Source organism: Aphelocoma coerulescens, chromosome 19 (genome assembly GCF_041296385.1).
Source record: "Aphelocoma coerulescens isolate FSJ_1873_10779 chromosome 19, UR_Acoe_1.0, whole genome shotgun sequence".
In the NCBI taxonomy this organism is placed as follows: domain Eukaryota; kingdom Metazoa; phylum Chordata; class Aves; order Passeriformes; family Corvidae; genus Aphelocoma; species Aphelocoma coerulescens.
The window spans coordinates 4,930,502-4,948,210 of NC_091032.1; the positions used below are offsets into that span (position 1 = coordinate 4,930,502).

The 17,709-nt window shown below is 49.0% G+C and overlaps 1 protein-coding gene across 3 annotated transcripts; it reads left to right on the plus strand.

Moving 5' to 3' along the window:
• The first annotated feature begins 33 nt into the window (after positions 1–33).
• Positions 34–15,706, plus strand: ORAI2 (ORAI calcium release-activated calcium modulator 2). Of its 3 annotated transcripts, none has more exons than XM_069033238.1 (4): positions 34–2,185; positions 4,664–4,709; positions 7,570–7,810; positions 13,198–15,706. In XM_069033238.1, exons 3-4 carry the CDS (start codon positions 7,583–7,585, stop codon positions 13,741–13,743), a joined length of 774 nt encoding a protein of 257 aa, XP_068889339.1. In that variant the 5' UTR covers positions 34–2,185; positions 4,664–4,709; positions 7,570–7,582; the 3' UTR covers positions 13,744–15,706. The 3 variants fall into 3 exon arrangements, with proteins under 3 accessions (XP_068889339.1, XP_068889338.1, XP_068889340.1); XM_069033237.1 differs by lacking the exon at positions 34–2,185 and adding an exon at positions 2,748–2,992; XM_069033239.1 differs by lacking the exon at positions 34–2,185 and adding an exon at positions 2,748–2,861.
• The last annotated feature ends 2,003 nt before the right edge of the window (positions 15,707–17,709 follow it).

Here is a 17,709-nt window from a genome sequence, read left to right on the forward strand (position 1 = left end):
AATAAAGAGATGCTGCAGTGCTGCAGGAAGGGACAAAGAGATCAAGTAATGTGGCACACATGAAAATATGGAAAAGGTGTTAGCTGCATGTCACTTACTTTTTGCTTTTGAATTGGAACAATACCTTTTCCCAAAGATTGTGTGTAAAGCCTCTGAATCCTGTGGCAGAAAGGCTTGGAATGGAATCATTTTGCTTGTGCTCAGCTTCCTGTAATGACACCTGCCTTTCTCTCTGCTTGAGCTCTCTGCTTTGCACTTTGGATTCCCTGGTAGGAATCATAACATCTCTCTATATATTTACTTATTGGTGCTTCAATGAAAAGCATATGCAGTGGTGGTTTTACTTGTAACTCTGGTTTTTGTCTCTTCAGTGTATCTTTAATTAGAAGTGCCTGCTGGCTTTCAGACATGCTCATCCCAGAGCCTTGCATCCAGAATGCGGTGCTACTTCTTCTCAAGCCTTGGTTAACGCCAAATTATTTTAAGCAAAAACAGTAAAAAGAGAGAATCTCTTTTTAGATTTCGCCTTTGTTGAATAGTGCTGCCAGAAATCCTGCATTTTGTCTGAGCTGGCTTTATGTAATGGCTTCTCAGTGGTGTTACCGTGGTGGCTGGGAAGCAGATGTGACCAATTGCAAGTGATGTTTGTGTTTAGTTCCCCTGTACATACCCAAGGGCTTCAGAGGTGGGTAACTTCTGACCTGCAAGGTCCATATCCCCTCTGCCCCCCAGGTTAGAGATCTGCATGGAACTGTTTTCTGCTCAATCTCCACAGGGGCAGGTGCTGCAAGTTGTGGCAGTGTTTCATTCAGATACAGGATGGATGTTCTGCAGCTGGCATTTTCCCTGTGGAGAGATTAGTTACGAGCATTGCTTCACGTGCATCCCCCCCTTAGGGCAGGCAAACCCTATGGATACTGTGTTGTAGGATGAGCCATAAAAATGTGAGGGTTTTTTTTATGGGCAGAGAGGAACCGAGAGTCTCACAAATAAAGATGTTCTGCCTCTGAGCTTGTCAGGTCTTTGAGCTGAGTAAGTGCTGTTCTGCATTAAGCAGAGCAGATGCTGCTGAGTGAAGACACGCTTCCCTCAGCCATGAGGAAGGTGAACTCGAGTTTGTCCTGGTGATTGAACAAATTCAGGTTGTGTGGCCTCATCCTGCCTCCCTTAGACGCCACCGTTACCCGCGCTGAATTATTCATGCTCTGTTTTCTGGGAATGCCGAGTTTGTAGGTGAAATCTGTAAACAGCAGAGAGCATGTTGGTGAAGGTGGGATCTGCCTCACGCTCTGTCTCGCCGGGGTGGCTGAGTGTAGCAGTAGGAGCTGTATTTGGTAGGTGTAGCTGTGAATTCCCATAAACACTCTGCCGCGTTGTGGTTGTTCGTGGCAGTACGAGCTCGTTGAGAATACAAAGCACTTCAAAGGGAGGTTTCGAGGGATGTTTCTTCGTTTAGAATAAAATGCAAATGCGATGTGACCTCAAAACGGGGAAAACGTCATCCATGGAGTAGAAAAGGGGAAGTGCTCCTGTGCATAGTAAAATCAGGAACAACTCTACAACTGCTTTCTATTCCAAATAGGGCACCAACAAAGCGGTAATAACTTACAGGCTTGAAACTGCCAAGGAGTTTGACCTGCTTACACTAAATTCGTGCTCTGGGTTGTTTTCTAGAGGAGTCCTTCTCCTTTCTCTGATGGAGATTAACCCTCAAGGGCTAAAGTTTGCTCTGTTCCATTTCTACTCGTGTGTGTGTGTGTGTGTATGTGGGACCCGGAGAGACAGCTGTGTTAGTGCTGAAACCGAGCAGGGGTATTCCTGCTCTCAGAGGTGAAAAGCACACTCAGGATAACACGTATCTGTCTCTTTATTAGCCTTTTAAGAGTTGTTTTCCTTTGTTCCCTCCCCCAGGCAGAATGGAATTCAGGAAGATGGGATTACCCTGTGATCAAGCTGACCCATTGTGCTGCCTTTCAGCATTTTCTTTATCTCATTTCCAGGGAAGGAACTCCCTCTCTTTCCCATAAGGCTGTCCCTATCCTTTTGATGGGTTTATACAGGATTTCCTGCTGAGTCAATAGCGGAGGAGTGCAGGGAGATAGCAGTCGGGATTCGCAGGGAGCCTGTGCTCAGCCGGAGGAGGTTCAGCCCGGCGGAGGCAGAGCAGCGCTGCCTTTTGACTTATGTAAGTGGCGACTTTTTGCTGTATAATTAATAATTGTAATAAAAGCACATTTGCATCCCATTGCACCAATACCTTCTCTGTGGCGAGATTTAGAGATAACGCAAGCTCCAGACCCACTAACATCTTTACCCAGTGGGTGGTGGGTTTCAGCCCGACCGCGACTTTAGGGATCCGCAGACCTGATTTATTTCCCCCCCCCCCCCCCCCCCCCCACAGATGCATGCTCCCAGCGGGACTCCCGAGCGCTGCGGGAACGGCTCCGTGCCGGGGGGATGCCCTTTCTCTATAACTGCTGAGTCCATCCCCCGTTTCGTGAGACCCCAGGCCCCCCGAGCGGCTCCCCCGGGGGCGCAGGGGGCGAGCGTGGCCCCGGCTCCCCGGGCGGGGCGGGGGGCGCCGGCTCTTGCGGGTCGGGGGCGGGCGGGGGTCGTGTCCGCAGGCCCCGCCCCCGCCGCCGAGGGGGCGTGGCCATCCCGGCCGCGGGCCAATGAGCGGGCGGTCACGTGCGGGGGCGGGGCGGCGCTGCCCCCCCGTTTCCTGCGGGTCACGTGGCCGGTGCCCGGCGTTGCCGTGGCAGCGGCGGAGGCGGCTCCGGCTCCTGCTCCCGATCCCGCTCCTGCTCCCGCTCCCGGTCCCTCTCCTGGGGCTACTGGCACGGCCCCCGGACGGCAGCGCGGTGAGACACGGCCCGCCCCTGTGGCTGCATCCCGTCCGCGGAGGGCTCATCCCCAGCGGGGCCCGCGCTCTGGGGCAGCGGGCGGCGTCCCCTCAGGCGTGTTTGGGGTGCGGGACGCTCGTCCTGCAGAGGTGGGAGCATCTTCTGCCCGCGGGGCTGCGGGAGGAGGGGGTCTCGTCCTGCCCGGGGTGCTGTGGGGGGAGTTGGATTCATCCTGCCTGAACAAGGATTCCCTTGCCCGGGGCGGTGTGGGGGAGACGCGCCTCGTCCTGCCCGGCCAGGGGGATCCCGTGCCGGGATGGTGGTGGTGGGGTTCGCGCCTCATCCTGCCTAGCTGGGAGCGCTCCGCTGCACCTGGACAGGGTGAATGGGAAGGGTCCGCTGTGCGCAGAGAAGGGGGTCCCGTCCTAGCCGGCAGCGCTTTGGAAGTGCCATGGGAGGCAGAAGGCAGGCCAGCTGCCGTGGGATATATCCGGACAGGGATCCTCTCGCTGGAGTGCTGTGGGGGAGACACCTCCATCATTCCGTGCGGGGAAGCCCCTGCCCCAGGGTGCTTTTGGAAGAGGGAATCGAGGGATTGGGTGCCATCCTGCCTGAGGAGTTGTGGAGGATTCTTGGGACGCTGGATCGGGATGCAATGGTAGGAGGTTGCATCCTGCCTAGGAAAGATCCTCTGTCCAGGTTGCCTATGGAGGGAAAGGTCCTAGCTGGGAGGGGGTCTCATCCTGGCTTGAGGGATCCCCTGTTTAAGGCTGCTGTTGGAGGGGAGATCCTCGCTGTATGGGATCACCTCCTGCCCAGGGTGTGCTGAGGGTGGCTGGGGAGGAGGAGGAGGAGGAGAAATCCCCTGCTCAGGCAGTGCCCCGTGAGGACGATCCCGGCTGTGGTGGTGGGACCGGGGCATCACATCCTGCCTGAGAGGTGATCCCCTGCTCCCACAAGGGTGGTCACAGCTATGGGGTGTTCACACCCTGCCTGGGTACTCTTGACACCCTAGGGGTGCTGCTTGGGGGAGTCCCAAGCCAGAAGAGAACATAGCAAGGGGTTTCCCACGGCGAAGAGGGCTTGAGCTCATGGAGGTGGAGTAGTAGGGCTTGGGATTTGGTTTAGCCGTGGTCTGCAGGGGCTTGAACAATGTTAGACAGGGAAGGAAGGGACTGGGACAAACGCACAGTTTGGGGGTGTGGGGCAGAAACCTGGGACTGGGAAGGGGGCTGGCATCCCAAAACCAGGCAGAGGAGCTGCCAGTGCTGCAGACAGTGCTCTGTGGGCGACTGAGCACAGCAGTGGTGGGAGGGGGATCCGCACAGCTCGGCCCTGGTGGTGTCGGCTTCATTCCCAGCTGTGGAGAAATCCCCACACATGCACTGAGATGTGAGGAGGTAATAGCTTTCCCTTTTCCAAAGGACAGCACTTGGCAGGTTAGGAAAATCAACATAAGGGAGCAATCACAGAGCTTTCTGTCCTACCAGTGCGAGATGAAGTGGGGTCAGATGCGTTGGTGGTGCAGTGGAAGTGAGTGAAGACACAGCTGGGATGGACTCTGCCAGGGCTGCCTGAGGAAAAGGTCTGGAGAATTCCTCATTCCTCATCCAGAACTCAGCAGCCCTGTACAGTCAAACCCTGTAGGATAGTTATTTCTGTAAGAACAAGTATCCTAAACCTTTAACTTTGCAAGGCAGAAAGGTGAAATCTCCAGAATAAGCCTTCCCTGATGCAGATGACTTGCTGAAAAGTATTTCCAGAGTAAAACTGCTCCAGCTACAGCACATGTAAAATGCTTCTTTGGTCTTGTGTTTCAGCCCTTGGAGCCCTCCACCCAGTCCCTCCATGTCCATAGCCAGCAAGGTGAGTTTGACTTCCTGGCACTGCTTGTTTGGGTTACATTTGTGTTTATGGATTTTATTCTGAAGCTGTTTACTTATTTGAGAACATCTCTTGAGCTGCTGCAGAGTGAAAATTCAGCCTTGTGGTATTTTTAGCTTATTTTTTTAAGGAAAGAAGCAGATGTGATTGGGTTCTCTTGCCCTCTCTCTGTAACCTCTGAATTCATTTGTCTTTTTAATGGAATTTGTCCCAGGGGTCAAAGTTTCCTACATAGAAACTTCCTAAGTATTTTGTGAAAATAAATGGCAGAGTAGAGGCCATCACTGTCCCAGCTGGGGACAGAGTGACTGAATTCACTCCACGCTATACATTGCAGGATCCACACAGGATGTTGTCACAGGAAACAGCATCATAATTTTGCTGTTCACAGACTGTGTCTTCCTCCAGTCCTCCCAGGAGGCTTTTTTATTCTGTAAAATAGGTGATTCTTGTCTTTTCTGGAAACACAGATCAAGCAGGAAGGTTTGTCCCTGTTATTCATTCTCTTCTTGTTTTTATTATGGCGTGAATGTTCTATTATTGCCTTTCTGTTTGTTTGTTTGATTTGGGGGGGCTTTTTGTTACTTTTAAATATTTTGAAAACTCTTGAGCAGGTCAGGAACCTCCCTGGAGTGTTCCAGGGGCTGTAATAATGGCCTTGTCAAAACCTGCTCAGGAATCATCTTGTGCTGCCGTCCTTGTTATGTCTGAGGGAGCTGGAACCTGAAAGCCCCCCGTGTTCAGGAGGGACAATCTTGGACCTGCAGTGCTTTATTTGCTAATCTTTGTTATTATGCCTGAAACAGCTTCCTTCCCTTTTAGTAACAGCATTCAGAGTTGTGGGCCGTGTATGTCCTTTTGATCTTTGCCACTTCTCCAAGTCTCCCAGCAGTCATGGCTTTATTAGCTGTCCCCACGTGGCCCCTGTACATGGGGAGCTGGGGGGATGCAGGCAGGGCTGAAAGGTGCCTGTGACCTTGAGAGATGGTGCTGGGACTAATTAGTGCCACACACCAGGTGTGATTCTGGGCAGCATCTCCTCCTGGGAGCTGGTGAGTGTTCTATAGCCAGAAGGTGCTGCTCTGGTGTCTCTGTCTGCCACCACCACAGTGCTCAGTGGCGGAGTTGTGAGTGAGGGGATTAAACAAAGAATCGTGGTTTCCATTCTTTGGAAGGCTGAGTTAGTTTCAGATGTCTGTCAGAGTGGGAAATTTTTGCACAAAACGTTCCATGGATGTTGTTCTGTGTCTGGGCATCACCACAGCCATTTGGCAGCAGCCTGGGGACATGGTGGTGTAAGGCATCCACCACCTGGAATATTCTTGCTGCTTTCATGCATCTCTCAGTGTAATCCTTTGAATTCAAACATTATGGAATTTCCTGGAAGCAGCTCGCTTTTCCCCTTGGAATTGCCTTTTCCTTTCCCTCTGCTCAGAGCCGCTGGTGGAAGTAAGGGAACAGGATTCTTGGTCAGATGTGGCTGATAAACGGAGTGTGAGCAGCTCAGGAAATTTAACTTCCCACTGCAAAAGCTTGAGAAGTTCATTTGTTAACCCTACACAGCATTCAGCTCTGTTCTTATTGTGGGAGTTTGGGTGAGAACCGTGCCCATCTAAACTGAGCTGTGATGAGCAATGCTTTAACTGAAAAAAAAACCTGGTGTGTTGGTTTGAAAGTAAACCAGTGGGAGAAATTAACCCCCACACAAATACCTTGAGAGAGACTTCAGGTCAGAGTTACAATTTAATAGGAAGATTACAATAGTTGCAATGATACAGAAAAACGGACTTAAACCCACAAAGTCAGAATACAACGTGGCCCCTGTTGGTCAGGGTGGTGGTTGCAGTGCTGTTGAAGTGATGGTTGCAGTCTTGTCGAGAGCAGTGGTCCTGTGGATGGTCTGGCCCTCCTGTGGAAGTTCGGGTCCTCCTCTGGATGCCCAGTGGTGGTTGTGTTCAAGTCCCTACATACATACATACAGTCAGATTCAGAGAGGAAGGTTCAGTACCTCCCCCAGGGCGGGGAATTTCACAATGGAATGATGTGATCCTATGAGTCACGGGATATTTTGGGGAGTCCTTTATGGCCTAGATCGTTACAGCTGCTGATTGGTGCCGTTGAGCCATTATGGCCCATTGGCAGGGGATGACCCCCTTGGGCTGGGTGTGGTTATCATGGCTGAGTTAATCAAATTGTGAAGACAAAGAAACACCACCCTGCCATGCAGCGTTTGCCTCCTTCCCTTATCTAACACCCAGCTTGCAGCCTGGGGGGTCGGTGGTGCACTGTGCAGCTCCTGCAAACGACCATTAACTGTTCATCAGGAATAATGTAGATGGGAGTAGAATGCACGGCTTGATTATGCCACACCACACTTTGGAATGGTTTCCAAAGGAGCAAAAAGTGACTCCCTGAGCTGGTGTTACTTTGGTACTCTAAGGACATGCATTTGGAGCCAGCCCATGATGCTCTGGGAAATGAACTGTCAGCTCAGAGCAAAGATAAGATGGGGGCTAAGTGTATTTATGTAAAACAATTTTTTATTAGCGAGAAGGAATTGAAGGGCAAAGTTGAGGTGCCTTCTGAGAAATGAAAATCCAGATGCTATGCAGCCTTCCTTAATTCCTGCTGCAGGAGTTCCCGGGTGTACCTTTGTTATCTTTCCTAGTTCTCGTGGTCATTTTTGGCCATTATGGATGGTCCTTTCTCAGTTCTGTCTTTGTTATTTGGTCCATCATTTTTCACTGACCAAGGGCAACTTTGTTCAGCTGTAGCTTTTCCACTAGTTGATGCTCATCTTGTCCACCACCCCCTCTTGAACATGATTGTTTTGTTCCCTCAGCATTTCTCTCATCATGAGTTCTGAATTAAACGTTCCGGTGGATCCGTCCACTCCTGCCTGCTGCTCTGAGCCTGGCACAAAGGGCATGGATTATCGGGACTGGGTCCGGCGCAGCTACCTGGAATTGGTCACATCCAACCACCACTCTGTTCAAGCTCTTTCCTGGAGAAAACTCTACCTGAGCCGAGCCAAGCTGAAAGCCTCCAGCAGAACCTCTGCTCTGCTCTCTGGATTTGCAATGGTATGTGTGTTTTATAGATTTTTGAACTGTGAAGGTTTTTGGGTTCCCTAAAATCAACTATTAATCAGTGTTTTCCTCCTGGGAAGAAGCAGGCAGTTGTTTCCTGAAGAGACAAGATGCATCCGCCTGGGGGCTTCTGTTTGGCTGCTGCTGCAAAGTTTGAGGCTGGCTGGCTGGCTCACTGCAGCAGGGATACATGAGCTGTCTAACAGCTCCAACCCACACACTCCCAAGTCAGCCCTTTAAAAATACTAATCCCCTACCTGCAACTGATCCTAACTGCTCCAACAGCATTGCTAATCAATCCAGGACCTCCTTTGGCCCCGAGGCTGTCCGGTGCTGGCTGCCTTCATGCGAGGCTGCTCTTGGGTGTGGAGCACTTTCAGGCCCCTGTGGTTGCTGTGGTCCTGAACGTTATTTTAATTTCTCTGTGTGTTTTCTCAGGTCACAGTGTCTAAAATAAAGTGGAGGTTGGGTCACAGTCTGCCAAAGTGAAGTTTGCATAGCGTGATCAGAGAGATCGTGTTGTACCACTGAGGTTTGAGAAGAGGCCCTGACCCTCAGACCTGGTGTCAGAGGGCTCTGCAGCCTGCAGGGAGCCAAACCTGGTATATTTTTGTCAGTGCTGCCTATTGGCAGTGGTCCCTGGTGCTTGCTTTCCACTGTGCAGCACTTGGGTGCTATTTGGAAGCAATTTGCATAGGTCAGAACCATGTCAGGAGTGAGCAAATAAACAAGACTGACACAGTCAGTGGTCCAGTGCTCAGGCCTGTCTGAGCTGTGTGTTAAAACACCACCATGCTGTGTCAGTGTGAGCCCCTTCATCTCCTCTCTGCTTTTGCTTACTGGGAGTGAGAATTGAAACCAGTTTGGGGGAGGTTTCCTGTTCAGGAAATGGGCAGGTCTGGTTGTTCCCGAGGTTTGTCAGCAGAGGGGCAGAGGGCAATGCCTGGGTGGCATGGGACATGATGTGAAGATGTTTCATCCTGCAGCTCAGAAGCTGGGAGGGAAACACAGATCTCAGGAACTTTCCAGATAGCCTTTCTTGCTTTATTTTAGCTTCTTCCACTGCTTTTTCTTCCCCCAACCCCCCAGATCATGAATCATCCGTAACATTACGACAGTCTGGGATGATGAAGTTGGTCACCCAAAGTGAAGCTGGAAAGCTGCGGGTGGGGGTTTCAGTGGGAGCAGGCTGGAGTGGGGACAGGGTACTCAGTTGCTTTGTCATTGCTCTCCACTCACTGGCTGTGTGCAAAAGATGCTCTTAAAAGCTTTTCACAAAGTTTGTGTTGGTTTGTAACCAAACTTGTGTGCTGCAGGGGCAGAAGGTCCCTCCTTCCTCTTTTTGAGAAAGCTGGGTGCTCTCCTGTAGACTTCTCTCACTCAGGAGTTTACTTACTCTAAAAATCCTCTTATGTTCATGCCCTGTGTGCCTCTGATTGCTGGAGTCCTGTTGTGACTGTTGTCTTTAACATGATTATTAAATTAACATTTTGTATTGCTGGGGACTGACCTACCAGCGTGGTCACACAAGGTGTCCGTGCTGGGGTGTGCTGTCACTGGCATCACTGGCACTACTGGGACTCGGGGGCTTGCAGCCCACCCACACTGCAGGGCTGAACCACATCTCTGAGAACAAAGCACGCTTTCTCAACTCTCACAGCAGAAAGTTGCTGAAAGTCTTTGGCAAACCCACAAAATTAACCATTGGTTTTACATTCTCTTTGAACTGTTTAAAGTGCAGTTGAATATACACAGGTGTAAGTGACGTTAATTATGCTCCCTGGCCTAACACAAGAAATAGACCTGAAATCAGTAACTAAGAAAAAAAATCTCTTGCAATAAGGAATTCTCTTTATCAGCAAGCTTTTTCCCCAGCTGATTGGAAAGCCTGAGGTGTTTGTTCCTAGTGGCTCGTTTCTCCACTGGTAGTTTGGCATGCAGGTATTTAGTGTACGGATGTTTGCTCTCTAATAAGAGCACCTCTTTGGCTATCGATGAAAGAAGAGAAGTTATTTAGAGATAAGTATGTGTAGACGTGGCACTTAGGGACACGGTTTAGTGGTGGATTTGGCAGTGCTGGTGTAGTGGTTGGATTCTGTGATCTTGAAGGTGTTTTCCAGTCTGAACCATTCAGTGATTCTATTAAATAGTTTCCTCAAAGCCTCGAGTGCATTTAACTACGTAAACAAATGTCATGCAGGGCTTGGCTATTGCTTTCTTAAATTCCCTGTCAGTGTGTTTGATGCAAGCTTGTTCTGTATTGGCTGAAATTATTGCGAGCTGGTGGATATTCAATCAACAGGCGGTGGCTCTGATCCAGCTCCTTCTGGACAGGCTGCAGAATGATGCAGACCTTCCTCATTACCATCTCTGGTATTTCTGGCAGAGCACTGGGCAGGTCAGGAGGATGTGGGTCATTCCAATGCCAGGTTTGCTTGGAGGTGGGTTGTAGGGAAGCTGTATCTGCCTCAAGGAGGCTACAAATAAAGGAAGTTTAGAGGGAGCTTAGGAAACATCCTTAATAATTTTCCTGATGGAAATAAGAGCTATTACTGCTAATCCATCTTCTCGATACTTGTCCAATTGCTACAGGATATGTATTTGATTAAAAAAACCAAACCAAAACAAAAACCCCGACAGATCTACTGGAGTGATTGTTTTTACAGTCTGCCAAACCATCTGTGTGAATGTGTCATGGTTTATGTTAAGCCATTTGTCACCCTTTTGCCTGATATTATCTGTCCTGGTCTAAATTTCTCAAGATTAATTACATCTTTGTTGTGGACAGTCTGAGTTATACTGGTCTAAAACCCACCATTACTGCATGTATTTAATTGCAGTTTAATTCTAAAATGTGAGCACTTGATCCTGTAATTCTGGAGTTCAGCTGGGTGATTCTCAAGCTTAAAATTAAGCCTGTGCTGAAATATTCCATGGCTTGTCAGAGAGCTCAGCCTTGCAAAGTTCCTTCTGGGAAGAGGTTAAAATAAAGGGGGCTATTATATGGAAGGGTATAATTGTATCAAACATGACATATTAATAGTTTTACAGGCTAGGCAGCATATTTAATGATTTTTAAATGGGTTATGTCAGCTTGTCCTCTTTCTCTTATCCCGGTCAGGGAATGACATGACAGCCTGTGCTGGGTAGAGCAATAAGAGTTCACTCACCTTTTCAGTACTTGAGTGAGTTAAATGAACTGTTTTTCTGCCTTGCTGCCCTATCTGGATTGTTGATGTTTTTCCCTGAAATACCTCTTACTGAGCCATCAGTCAGTGTTAAAAATTCATCACATTGCACAGCTGAAGCTTGCCCTGGGGAATAGGTTAGTCTGGGAGGAAACATCCAATTAGCTGAGAAGTGCTGCTCATGTGAAGGATAACAAGCAGAAATTGATATGTTGACATCAGCCAGGCTTTCAGCTTTAATATAAAGCTATAAATTGGACATGCAGGTACAATTCCCATTCAGCTGTGTCTCTGGCTATTACAGCACCCCATAATGAACAATGTACCTGCAGGTTTTCCTGGCTGATGGGGCGTGACTGGCAACCACAGTGCTGTACAAATTCATTGTACAGTGAAGCAGAGAATAAGTCTGATCTCCTCCCTCTCAAATCAATATAGGGGGAACTGCAAAGGGAGCATACACAAGGCAACATGAAATGTGTTCTAATTAATTGACCTTGCAATTGATAGTGAAGCCAATCCTGTGTTAGGATTTTCTCTGATATACAACAAGAACTACTGTAAACTGCAACCAGGAGCCTATAAAAACAAACAAACAAAGGTAAAACCCCAACATGTTCATGATCTGGGCTGGGAATGCCCAAGAACTGTCACAGTATTTTTCGTGTCTCTAATATCTTAAATAGCTGATGTAGCTGTAAAATCCAGACTTGCAGAGATTGACCATTTTCCACACGTGTTGTATCTTGTTTGCTGGTAAATGTGTTCAGACTTGACTGTGATCTGATGGGCTTCAGAGCAAATGCAGGTAAGGCAGCAGTCATGCCAACTGGTTTCCATTCTCTTTAATCCTTTTCAGGGCTTCCAACAGGGACTACATGAGCATACCCCTAATCTTCCAGTGCCTAAATAATATAATTATAAGTAATGCCAGAGCAAGTGGTGCAGAGCCTGAAATGGCTGCTCAGGGGAGTCTCATGTGAAGTCTGGATAATGTAATCGTGAGTCAGTTCTGCAAATCCTTCTGTGTCCCAGAATCGAGTGCAGAATTGAAACTTTGCCTTCTCATGATGTTCTTGAGAGGGGCTTCTTTCCAGCAAGCTGTGCTGGGCTGGAGCAGCAGGTCAGCTGGGATCACCAGAGCTTTTCCTTGCTGCCAAGAGAGTTAACTTTTCTGCAAATCATGAAATGTAGCTGCAGATCCAAGCCAGCTGCTAGAGAGGAATGTTTGATAGTCTTGTCCACTGCTTTTGTAGCTTCTCTTAGCAGAAGGTTTGTGCAGTCCTTTCAGGGATGCCACCACACAGAAGTACTGGTTTGCTTCACAGGTAGCTTAAGTAATCGTACAAATTCTTGTGCTAAACCAGTTAAAGGGACTCCAGTTCTGATCTCAAAAGAGCCTCCTGCTCTCTTGCACATACTCTGCTTCTCAAGCTTTATTTGATAAAAGTAAAAAAAGCTTAAGAGACCTGCTGTAGAGAGACCTCTCTTCTTTGGGGAAGCAGCCTCCTGAGTTGCTGAGCACACTCATAAGTTGGTAGCAGTCAACTTCTGCTGAGTGTATCACTAAGTTATTACCTCTCAAGGGAGAAATTTGAGGATATAAATAACTTAAAAGTTATTTATCTGGGCATATTTGTAATGAAAGCAAACGTAAACTGTTCTGAGAATAGAAGGCAGTTATTTTAACTATGGGCTAACTTAAGTTGTAAAGTAGCTTGTGTGTTTCCCATGCTGGGTAGTGAAACCTGGCTGGCCACTGGCCAGAGGAGCTGCTTGGTTTTGCTTTTCTTTACACGCCTGAAGTTGAAACTTCCTGCGCTGCAGCCGCAAGGAAGGAGTGGCAGGAGAGGGTGTGATGGTGGGTTATAGCAGGCTGTCAGCTGCCTCCCAGCCCTACCTGGCATCTAATGAGCTCCTTCTGTTGTGTGCTGGGTTTGGGGCAGTCCTGTGGCTCATGGTGGCAAGGTGTTCTTTGAGAAAACCACAGCCTCAGAAGGGCCACAGCGCAGGCAGGCGGCGCAGGCATCCTCGTGGGTGACAGCAGTGATCCATCTGGGCTGCCATTCCAGAAAGCTCTGGAGTGTGTACTTGACCTTAGGTGTTCTTCCTGAATCAAGATGCTTTCCTGGCTGAAAGCCTTGAAAAGAGGAAAGCCAGCAGGTGTTGACAAGCTCTTTGTTCCTTCCCCAGGTCGCCATGGTGGAGGTGCAGCTGGAGGTGCAGTACAAGTACCCCCAGATGCTGCTGATCGCCTTCAGCGCCTGCACGACGGTGCTCGTGGCTGTTCACCTCTTCGCCCTCCTCATCAGCACCTGCATCCTGCCCAACGTGGAGGCTGTGAGCAACATCCACAACCTGAACTCCATCAGCGAGTCCCCGCATGAGCGCATGCACCCCTACATCGAGCTGGCCTGGGGCTTCTCCACCGTCCTGGGAATCCTCCTTTTCCTTGCGGAGGTCGTGCTCCTGTGCTGGATAAAATTCCTGCCAGTAGGCTCCATCCTGAAAAACGAGACCACCAACGTGGAGAAGCCCAGCAGCCACGCAGGGTGGCAGTCAGCACTGGTGTCCACCATCATCATGGTCCCCGTGGGTCTGATTTTTGTCGTCTTCACCATTCACTTCTACCGCTCCTTGGTGCGGCACAAAACGGAGCGGCACAACCGGGAGATCGAGGAGCTCCACAAACTGAAAGTGCAGCTAGATGGGCATGACAGAGGCATGCAGGTGGTGTGACAAAGTCTGCACGCAGCTCAGCCACGGCTGAGAGCAAAATACCTGGTCTGCTGCTTGGTGAGACACACCAGGGAGGGATTGTCTTGAGGCTTAAATCTGTAAATGCTACTTGCCTGCCATTTCTAGCTGTGGGTTCTTGTGCTGTTCCACATGCTGGGGGCTCTGCCCTGATTCTGGTCCCACACACTTGGTACTTAAGTTGACACTGCCGTGGTGTTCAAGGTCAAAACTTTATCTACCTTAACATTGGTAGCCAAAAATCTGTATCTTTTACAAATGCAATATTCTGTTGCCAAAAGTGAAACTGCATTGGGTGTCCCAAAAGCCACTGTGTGTCTGCGTGTGTGTGTAGGACCTGTCTTACATGTCAGAACTCCCTGGCTGTCAGTGCAGCCACAATTAACTGGCAGCTCATTCCTAGAGCAGAGCTGGTTAATGTGGGTACCTGCAGCTGACTCAAGGACATCCAGGAAAGCACAACAGAAACTGAGAATGTTGATCACCGTTGTTCCAAAGCAAGTATTCCATAAATACATAACCAGAAAGAAAACAGCCTTAGCTTTTATGTTCTTTTCTTGCTATTCTTTACTATATTTTTACAGCTTGGGAAGTAGAATTTTGAATTGCAGGAGGCTGGGAAGTTCTCTCGTACTTTGTTCAGCAGCATCTGTCACTTTAGATTGAGTAAGTGCCAAGATCATGTGCTTTTTCCCAATAAGAGGCAAGAGTGCCCAGGGAAGGCTTACAGGTGTTTTAGTTTTAACAAGGACATTCTTAAAACAGAACAGTGACAGGGAGTTTAATGAGACAAAACTCTGAAGGACTAACAAAGCAAGTTTCAAGGAGGTAAAGGAGTGACAGCAAGTATTGTAGAAATCTGCCACCGTGTCTTCTTCATTTGTGCATTGCTGCAATGCCTTTTGCCTGGTTTGCTGGAGACAACAAGCCCAGTCCTGTGTTATTTCATCATTTGGGGTTTGGTTTTCTTTTCTTCTTTTAATTGGCTGTAGCATTTTTCTGTCAGAAATGAATGCTTCCTTCTCCCTCCACCAAAGCAGACAACTCCTCTGGTGGAACCTGGAGCTGTCCTGGCGAGCCTGATGGAGCTGGATCTGGCAGGAATGCTGTGTGCCATTAAAGAGCTATCCCTTTCCTTTGAGCTCATTTCTTTTTTCAGCAGCTGAGACAATGACACTTGCATGTCTGTGTTGCTTAGCAAGGGAAGCTTGTAAATTCCATAGCATCCTTGTGGGTGAAAACTTCTGTAAAAAAAACCCAATTTTATGATTTTTGGTAATTTTGTGGAGAGAAAAGAGTGTTTTGCAATCATCAGCTCTTTTAAGGGAAAGTCAGGCTTTCTGCCACACAGGGCTGCAAGAAGCATAAGCACATTTTCTTGGCCCTGATCCTGTGCTGGTTTCCTCCTCTGCACTCCAGAACTGCAGTTTCAGAGTCTCTGAGGCCTTATAGGTTTCTGAAATCATTAAGGATGTTTATAATGTTCTATTTAACCCTGGTCTCTTATTCCACTGGGATTTGAGGACTCTAATGGCAGTGTATTACATGTCAGCTTCCCAGAAGGGAGAGCACATGCAAACCCCAGGGCAGCAGGGTGAGACTGTCCCAATATTCCTCTCTGGCGAGGGCCTTGGGAAACCAACTCTCATCTCTCTTGTTTACATGCGAATGCGAACGTTGCTGAACAAGTTGCTTAGCACTGTGTCTGTGGCTTTCATCTGTTGTTCTTGCTGCAGTTGGCATGTACCATATTGGCTGATGTGCAGCAAAGAAAATAGTCTTTGTGTGCTAAATGACTAATCTGTACTCATGTGCATATGCAAAAAACAAGGAGTGTCCTCCAGGAAGCGGGGTGGTCGTGAAATTCATACGAACTCCCCAGGACTCTGCCCTCTCTCCCTCCTCTTTTTACCATAATAAAAATTAAAAGGTTTATACAACAGAATCAGAGTTGAGTTTTCTGCCAAGTGCTACACGTGTCGGCTCCTCCACCAACAGAATTTCTGTTGTGAGGCCAGAGCCAGAGCAGATGGGCTGAATCTCTCATCTGTACTTTGCACTCTCCTTTAACATCAGTAATAGTAGGACTTTGTGTGCTGAGGGGCTCAGCAGGCTGTTGAGGAAAGTATTGCACCGTTTTTGCAATATCTCTTTAAAGGTTTCCTCCTGTGCATACAGTGCTGCAAAAGCAATGCAGTTTGTTTGGGAACAGCCAAATCATTCATTTAATTTTTTCAAATGTAAATGTAATAAACTTCAGCAAATTGAGAAATGCAGCAGAAGCTGTGCTTTGACTTTGTAGCATAACTCGTTGAGGCTCTGGTGGGATTGGATTCAAGGTCAGTCTCTAGGCAGCACATCTGTGACTGGAGTGGGATCACCTTACTCCAGGGGGGAGTCTGAGGTGCAGTTTGGGATGGTGTCCCAAGGGCAAATGCTCTTAAACCAGAATAATAACTTGCTTTCCTGTCTTTGCTTGCAGCTCTGTTTCATGTATCCTTCTGGGCACTGAATTCTCCTTTCCATGAGAAGCCCAGGGGGGTATTTTTGCTCTTTGATTCTCGAGGTTACCCATCACCTTTGTGCTGTAACTCCTTTCCCAACAGCAGCACTTGCTTTTCTTGCTCCTGCCTCTCTTCATACAACTTGTTTACATTTTCACCACTGTTGGGTCCAGACTTGTGGTGCAGAAGGGTTACCTGTGGTACCAGCCACGGGAGTTCATCCATAAAGGAAGGAGTAGGGATGTTGTAGTTGTCTGGCTGGGTGTTTCTGTGCTGCAGCACCAGAAAATCCTCCTTGCTCCTGCTGCTGTCCCCGTGGCTGTCAGCAGGATTCCCATCAGTCAAGCCAGCCTTTCCACGCTGTCACTGCTGTCCCAGCAGCTCTCTGTGTCACGTCTGGGTTTGTCTGCCCGTGCCTGGCCACGTCTGCCCTGTGCTGTCACCTCTCTGTCGTTCCTGGGCTGTCTGTCATTCTTGGAGTGTCCCAGGTTTTGTGTGGCTGCAATCCTGCAATGCCTGCAAGGAGATGCTTCTCCCAAGGGTTCCATTCTCAGCTGGGGATGTGTGTTGGCTTTCTGTGCCAGCTTTGGGCTCTGGGCTGCTGCAGTCTGGGGTGGCTGCTGCCCTAATTCTCAGCCCTCTTGGGCTGTGGCTCTCTGGGCCGGTTATTGCCTTGTTTGAACTATTTCTCCAATGTTTGCACTGGAGCTTAGCAGCAGGACAGCCATGATCTTGCTTCAGAGTCCTGAGTCTTCCCTTCAGATTTTTTTTTTTTTTGGACAGTTTGCCCAGCAGAAAAATGCCTGGAACCCTGCCTGCTCCCCCTAAAGGAGGGAAAGAGCGCTCATGGGCAGGGGAACAACACTTCTTTGTATCATTCCTGAGCACGGGCCTTGGTTTAGGGCAATGCCTCTCTCCCTTTCCCTCTTAGCAGGAGTAAAGAAGGGGCACGACTGCGAGCTGGAGGAGCAGGATCGGGTTCTCCCTTTGCCGTGTTTAGTGGCAGCTCTCACTCTGTGATCTCCCTATTTTTAACATCGCCCCGGGGCAGGCCTGGCTCCCTGTTTCAGTGGAGAGGAGGCTCTCGGGGAGACTTTACAACCGTGAGAGATGGCATAATGTTGGATTTGGCCATGTGACGGATGAAAGCGATACCATGCGAGAGCCCCGGGTGCAGGGCGGGCTGCTGTAAGCGCTCAGATATCTGGAAGTGTTTATGGAGAGCACTGGGGTGGGTGCAGCTGCAGAGAGAACATCCTTCCACATCCTTCCACATCCTTCCAGTCCTTGGCTCTGGGATGTGGGGATGGGCAATCCCAGTTTGCCTCGAGGTTACCTGTGCTGGGCTTGGGGGTGGAGGTGCTCCTCCTGCCTTTCCAGGGGATTTCACAGTGTGCTTTTTCCTCTTTTCCTGCCTTCAAACAAACAAACAAAAGGCCTTGGA

What these genes read in the sequence shown, in the direction of transcription:
- ORAI2 (XM_069033238.1), top strand. Translation starts at nt 7,583, where the DNA reads ATGAGTTCTGAATTAAACGTTCCGGTGGATCCGTCCACTCCTGCCTGC. An exon ending in TGCTCTCTGGATTTGCAATG is followed by an intron (nt 7,811 to 13,197) that starts GTATGTGTGTTT and finishes TTCCTTCCCCAG; the next exon opens with GTCGCCATGGTGGAGGTGCA.